At 39.2% G+C, this 7719-nt stretch overlaps 1 protein-coding gene across 1 annotated transcript in view; it reads left to right on the plus strand.

The window, feature by feature from the left end:
- Positions 1 to 366: 366 nt before the first annotated feature.
- Positions 367 to 7719, plus strand: part of MEP1B (meprin A, beta) — a 30549-nt gene continuing 23196 nt past the window's right edge. The window contains exon 1 of the mRNA XM_012725785.1: positions 367 to 373. Coding sequence (XP_012581239.1) covers positions 367 to 373 — 7 coding nt within the window. The remainder of the gene's footprint in view (positions 374 to 7719) is intronic.

Consider the following 7719-nt stretch of genomic DNA (forward strand, 5'->3'; position numbering starts at 1 on the left):
GCCAGAAACATGTTATTCCTGGTGCATTAATATTTTCTTTTATTTTTAAATATATTCTTTTATTTATATATACAAGAACTGGGATGGAGGCCAGAGATGGGGGGAGGGTGAGAAGATTCACCAGAGACAGAGTGGGGAGCAGAACAGGCAGATCAATGAAATATACTGCTGAGGGGAGCAGCAGGTGCGACAGGAGAGGTCTGCTGTGCCATGTGGTTCAGCTCCCTGGCCAGGGATAGACTTTGTGCTGCTGTGGCTGTGGATAGCTGCAATGTAACCACTTGCGCCACCAGCGAGGCCCACCATTTTAACATTTTCTTAGTGTCAAAGTTGTGACTATATTGTGCTTTACACTCGTCATGAACTATGACGGGTAGTATCTTTGTCTTCAGCCACAAATGGTACCAATGCTACTATTTGGTGACAATATTTGCCTGAACTGTGATGAGTAGCCTTTGAACATGTGATAATGAAGAGTTTGAAGGAAAAGAAAACAGAAGTGGATGTGATTGTTAATTTTATGTGTTCATTTGGCTAGACTACTGTCTTTAGGTACTTGGGCTAACACCAGTCTAAATGTCAGGGTGAAGATATGTTTTAGATAAGGGTATCTTTAAATTGGTAGAAGTTGAGGAAAGCATTTTAGCCAGTCTAATGGGTGGGTCTGATCTAATCAGTTGAAAGTCTTAATGGAAAGAAAACCCAACAACAACAACTAGAGGTTCCTGAAGAAGATAAAATTGTGCCAGCAGTGGACTTTGGACTCAGTTGTAACATCAGTTTTCTTTTTAATCTCCAGGCAGCCAACTCATCTTGTAGAGCTTGGACATGCCAGCCTCCAAAATTGAAACAATTCCTTAAAATAAGTTTTTTTTTTATGTACATAGCCTATTGGTTTTGTTTTTCTGCACTCTGGAGAATGCTTAGTTAAGATAGTAACATACCACAATTTTGAAAAAATGGAGTAAGAAAAGATGGTAACTTGGGGCAAATGTGTGAAGATATGTGTGAAGAAGTGGATTCAGTCTCCCCAACCCCGTCCTATGAGCTGATCTGCCTTGAAGGTGGCACTTTCTCTTCATAGCTGCCCAGAGATTGCTAAGCCCCCATTTTCCTTCATCGCAAATCTATTTAATTTAAATTCAAATGCGTTTATCTCCCCAATATATTATGGAATTATTTGTAAGAGCTAATATTCCTAAACCTATGCTGTTCCATTATATCATTTTCACAAGTCATAAAGAGCTAATTGTTCATAAAGAGTTAATATTGGATACTCAGAAATAACTTAGAAAAACTATTTTGAAATGAGAATCAGGCAAAGGTAATGAGGGTGAAGAAATGAAAAATATGTAGCTTTTTGGAATGCATGTTGAAACCTCTGTACTATTTTCTGTTAGAAAGATTTTTACACTAGACCCATAGGTCCAGAATGTACTAAAATTCCATGGAGATCTTGAAAATCACATTCCTAAGAGAAATATGCCTCCCTAATGGTTCTTAGGAGATCTCAGAGCAACAGTGAAGTCTGGACTCTCAAGCACTGGGTTTCCTATTGAAGATATTTTCTGGGAAGTTTGGAGACTAGAGGAAGACCAGCATCCGGGGAAAGATGTTTTCTTGAGCTAATCCCCTAGATGCCATGAGGAGGCTTGAAAATGCTTTCCAAGGGCAGGACACAAGTGAGGGGAGCTGGTGGCAAGTTTGACCAACCAAATGTAGCTTCTGTACTCAAGGGCTTCATTGACATAACTAAATGTAAAAGCTGTGCATTATTTGTCTTCTATCACACCTTTGGAGTTAGGGGTCATGTGTTAATGACTATTCATGATACTTGGGTCTCTTTATATGGTGTAATGTGGGTTCAAAATCCTAGCAGTTTTGGAACTCTTTCTTCTTATTTAACCTGTTTCCAGTTTCCTAACTGGCAATGGAGGCTGCCTATCTCGACATGTATATTGAATGCAGTCGAGTGTCTCAGTTACACATCTCAGCTCACAAACAAAGGAGTGAATAAAAAGCCTTAATTTTCAGGAACCATATTTATTGCATGGGGTTGCCATCTGTGTTGGTGGGGGAAGTTTATTTGTAGCCGATTCAAGATTTCCATCGTGTACTCTTCGGTTTCTGCCGGAGTTTACCAGTCCCAGTAGGGTTCCACCTGATCCCCAAAGTCATCTAATCTCATAGGCGTCCTCTGAAACGTCAGTTTCCCCATCTGGTGCTTGGCTGTCATTCTGTGTATCCTACTGTGGAGACATTCTTATTCCTATCTAGATGACCCTCCGGCTCGGAGTCTTTCTCTGACAACTCTGTGCTTTTCTTGCTAACCGAAGTTACTCATTTTCTTCCACATGTGCTCTCTTCTGTAGTGCTGTTTCCTTGTAGGTCTGGCCCGTTTGATTTTGGATCCCACACACTTCCTGGGGTGTGCTAAGGAACAAGTGAAAAGCTGATCATACCTGTCACTTTTTTTTTTTTTAAAGATTTATTTATTTATTTGTACAGAACTGGGGTACAGGCCAGAGATGCGGAGGGTGAGAGGATTCACCAGAGACAGAGTGGGGAGCAGAACAGGCAGATCTACAGAGTACACTGCTGAGGGGAGCAGCTGGAGGGTCAGGAGAAGTCTGCCTTGACATGGCGGGAATCGAACTCATGCGGAAATGGCTTAAGCTTCTTTGTGCTGTGCTTTAACCCGCTGCGCCACCAGGGCGGGCCCATACCTATCACTTTTAACTCTCATCCTTATAACTCTCATCCTCTCTTGGAGGGTGGAAATCACTTGTTTTTTCATTCCAAAAACCTCCTCTGTTGTCCTTTGGGAGAACATTGAGTTGATAGATAATTTTTTTATTATCTTTCTCCTAGTATGGAATGGGGGCAAAGACAAATCTTGATGGGGTATAGACATTGCGGGAAAAAATTAGTATTCAAATAATACTAATTTGAATTAGTGTTACAATTCAATTGAGAATAAAATTGGGGAACTGAGTTAGGAAGTACTTCTCTCTAGAGAGACATTATCCTGTGGATTATATACTCAATAGAACACTATATAGCTAGTTATTTATTTATGCATACAAGAACTAGGGTACAGGCCAGAGGTGCAGGGGTGGGGTAGTAAGGGGACTCACCAGAGATAGACTGGGGAGCAGAACAGAAAGATCGACTGAAATACGCTGCTGAGGGGAGCAGCAGATGAGACAGGAGAGGTATGTGCCATGTGGGTCACCTCCCTGGCTGGGGATCCAACTTGTGCTGCAGTGGCTGGGGATAGTCACCAGGAAAGCCTCTATTGTAAAAGGTGAAATAATGCCTTTGGGGAGGAAATGGTGGAACTTGGAGGTGATTATGCTCAGAGAAATAAGAAATTGAAAGATAAAGATGGAGGTCTTTTTACTTACCTGTGAAATATAAATGACCAAAAACATATATTAGCAAAACCAATATTAGGGATATCTCCAGAAAAAAAATATATAGGTTGCCAGAGAGAATGAGGGGAGGGTGGAGGAGATAAGGGAGGGAAGGAATTAGGGCACAGAAGGTTTGGTGGACGATGACTAGAACATAGTCACATACAGAGGAGTAAAAATATGACCTGAAATCATATTTAAAAATTGAAAAAAAAATAAGGAGGTGTTATTCCAAGAAAAGAAAAGTAAGACTTGAAAGATGGATTGGGACCATTAGTTTATAAGGAAACTTGTGACCATTTTTAAAAAAATATTTATTTTTTGATGTTGTTCATTTTTGCATGATACTTGATTTCTCCCTCTCAAGTGTCCCCATACTTCTCCCACCACCACAGCACCGGTGAGCATCACAGTCTCTTTTGTGTTTCCCTCACTTGTTTTGATTCCTCTTCTTCCTTCCCAGCTGTACATCTCTGCCAGCTAGTTTTGTTTTTCCTGATCCTTTATTCAGTTTCTCTATGTACCTACCATATGTGAAACTAACCAATAGTTTTCTTTTTCCTTCTGATTTCTTTTATTGAGTGTAATCCCTCCCAGTTCCACCCATGTTGCTACAAATGGCCTGAGTTTATCAACATGGACAGAGTTGATTGCTGAGTAGTATTCCACTGTGTATTTATACCACATTGTCTTGAGACATTCTTCTATTCTGGGCATTTAGGTTGTTTCCATAGCTTAGCTATTTTTTTTTTCTTTCTTTCTTTTATGCATACAGAACTGGGGTGCAGTCCAGAGGTTCAGGGGTGGTAAGAGGATTTACCAGAGACAGAGTGCGGAGCAGAACAGGCAGACTGACCAAGTACACTGCTGAGGGGAGCAGCAGGAAGGTCAGGAGAGGTCTGCCACGCCATGTGGGTCACCTCCGGGGCTGGGGCTTGAACTCATAGTGAAGCAGCTGCCGCTAGATTGCAGTGCTGCATTTTAGCCCATGCACCACCAGGGAGGGCGATAGCTTGGCTATTGTGATTGTGTTGCAATGAACAGAGAGTATGTTTCTCTGTAGTTAATGTTTTTGTGTAGATTCCCAGGTTTGGAATCATTGGACCATGTGGTAGCTCCATTCTGAGTAATTTGAAGAACCTCCACACAGTTCTATATAGTAGTTGGACCACTTTGCATTCCCACCAGCAATGCAAACATGTTCCTTTTCCTCCACATCATCCCCAGCTTTGTTGTTGCCAGTTTTTTTAATATGGGCCATTGTCAACAGTGTGAGTTGGTATCTCATTATGGTTTTGATTTGCATTTCCCTGATTTTAAGTGAGGGTGAGCATTTTTTTTTCACATTGTCCATTTACAGTTTCCTCTTTGCCGAAGTGTATTTTTATTTCTTTTGCTCATTTTTTGACTGGGTTGTTTGCTTTACTTTTGTTATGTAAGCTTTTTTTTTTTTCTTCAAGTTTTATTTACTTATGCCTACAAAAACTGGGGTATGGGCCAGAGGTGCAGTGAGATGAAAAGTTTTAACAGAGGCAGAGTGGAGAACAGGACAGGCTGATCTACTGAAATATACTGCTGAGGGGTGCAGTGGGTGAGACAGGAGAGTCTGCCATGGCATGTGGGTCAGTTCTTTGACTGGTGATTGAACTCATGGTGCAGTGGCTGGCCATAGCTTGATAATGCTGTGTCTTTAACCCCTGCACCACCAGGGAGGTCCCAGATTTTTAATATCAGTCTCTAATCAGTTTTGTGGAGTGCAATTTTTTTCTCCCAATCTGTGTGTTGTCTCTTCATTTTGCTTATTGATCTTTTGCTGTACAGAGCATTTTAGTTTTGTGTAGTTTTAGTTGTTTATCATTTCCTTCACTTTCTTTGCTTCCGGGTATGATCCTCAAAGATATTTCTGAGATGTAGGTCATGGAGTGTTTTGCCTATGTTTTTCCTCTGTGTATTTTATGGTTTTGGGTCTTACACTCAAGTCTTTTATCCATTTTGAGTTGGTTTTGTGTGTGGTGTGAGGTAGCAATCTAGTTCATTCCTTTGCATGTAGTGGCTGTGACCATTCTTAACCTTTTAACCCTAACTCTCACCAGAGCTGGTTTGGGAGTTTTCAAGAGTGACAGCTGTTGTTATTCTGTTATTTTATATCTGGATAGCAAATATGCCAGCTTTCTAGTTTGTTAATGAATTTTGTAATTCAATGAATTTTATTAAATGACTAACAAAAAGCAGAGCTTCACAAATGTTTACTATTTGAAAGAACATGTTTAAAATAAACTCTGTATTATCTTTTGATCGAGTAGTATTTAGTAGTCTTGGGCATAAGTATGCCTAGAGAACTTATTTCATTTTCTAGTCTCAGTCAGCCGTTTGACCATTCAATGTTGACACAAAATAAAACCACCAATAGCCCTGAAGCACTGTCTTAAGGGTACTGAACTTTGACTTCTTGATTAGAAGTGTTAGTATTGCAGCAATCTAACCTCTAAGATGGATCATCAAGATCGAAGGCTATAAATTATGATGCTTGCCTTTTAAAAAGTACTACTCTGAGTTTCATAGTTTGCAACTTTCAACTGGACGTGACAGCATGGATACGTGGTGCCTGCCTTGGTTTCTGTTCTTTGCCGTGTTCCTTGTGGTTTCTGGCTTGGTAAGAAAACTATATATGGAAAACAATTAGAAAAATTGGGGGCAATGAATACTGATTGTTATAGAACATGTTGTTTTTTCTTTTTTAGTTGCTTAGACATTTCCGAATGTTAATGAAATGAGTCTTTCTTTTTTACCAAGCAGGAGGCAGAGAGAAAATAGGGCGTAAGAAGCCTACTAGAGTAGTCAAACTTATTGATAAGTAGTTTTGTTTTTCTTTCAGTTTTATTGTTGTGCAACAAGTTTTATAATGAGAAAATGGAAAGTGTGAAACTTGAAAAACTCCATTCCCACTGCCAAATTTAAAGCAGTTTGCTGTTACAGCAACTTGAGACAAGAATGAAGTAGTGATGAATGTCACAGACAAAGCAAATATGTAGAAAGTTTTGTAGTATGGAATTGCTCTTTGGCTTCTTCCTTAGTTTAGATTACTCCTTTCATAGTGACAGGAGGTTATTGCACAAACTAACCCAAGGTCTTCAGTGACATTTCCAATGCCTAGAGGAATATCTTCTGTGGTGATTTAAAAGTTAGTAATAATGTTGAGTTAATAGTCTGCACACAAACTGCAGCATTGAGAACAAAATGTAGTATTTAAGACACATTGCAGATATTCTGAACAAACAATTGATAATTTTTTAGAAAAGTGGGAGATAACCAAGGCATTTGATGATATCAAGAAAGAATGATAACCGTCTAACCAGTTCATTCCTACTGCTTGCCAAACATTCCAAATATTTCTAGTATTTAGACACGCAAGCTGCATTTAAATAAAATTACACCTTACAATGGTGTGACATTTTGAAATAGTTTAGAAATTGTTTCTTTCATTTGATATCATAGATTCCTCACAATATCCATGCAAAGCAGATACTGGCCTTATTGTATAGTGTGAGTGTCAGAAAGGTGATCTGATTTGCCAGGAATATAAACTAGATCTACTGGTTACCAGTCTAACTTGGTTTTCTACTAGACTATTTCACTTATTTTTTTTTCCAATCGCTATATAACCTAGACTTTATTTGGTTACTTGTGGACAATTTATTTTCAGTAGTTTTTTTTTTTTAATTTCATAGTGTATACACTGATTTTTAAAAAATTTTATAACAGTTTATTTTTACATATTTTTGTGCATTTTTCCATCTCAGTTGCAATCCGCTTGGGTTTCCCACAACCAAATCACCCTTGTGCCATCACCATAGTCCACTGCATTTCCCTCCCCCCACTGTTTTTGATCCCATTTCCCACTCGACCCCCATAAAATGTCTCTGGTATATAGCTGTTCATCATTATCATTATTTTCTCGCCTGTTCCGTTATATTCCTGTTATGAAAGAAACCACGCAGTATTTTTCCTTTTCTTTCTGGCTTATTTCACTAAGCATGATCTTTTCCAGCTCCATCCATGTTGCTGCAAAAGACATGTTTTTTTTTTCTTGGTTGCTGTGTAATATTCCACTGTGTATATGTAACACATCTTTTTAATCCAGTCATCCATTTTTGGGCATTTGGGCTGTTTCCATGTCTTTCCAATAGTGAATAAAAAAGCAATAAACATGGGGGTGCAGGTATCTTTTTGAATCAGTGTTTTTTTTTTTGTCTCTTGGGTAGATACCTAGGAGTGGGATTGCTGGGTCATAGGGAAGCTCCTT

This window comes from Condylura cristata, unplaced genomic scaffold (assembly GCF_000260355.1).
Source record: "Condylura cristata isolate star-nosed mole 26May11 unplaced genomic scaffold, ConCri1.0 scaffold00016, whole genome shotgun sequence".
NCBI classification, from domain to species: domain Eukaryota; kingdom Metazoa; phylum Chordata; class Mammalia; order Eulipotyphla; family Talpidae; genus Condylura; species Condylura cristata.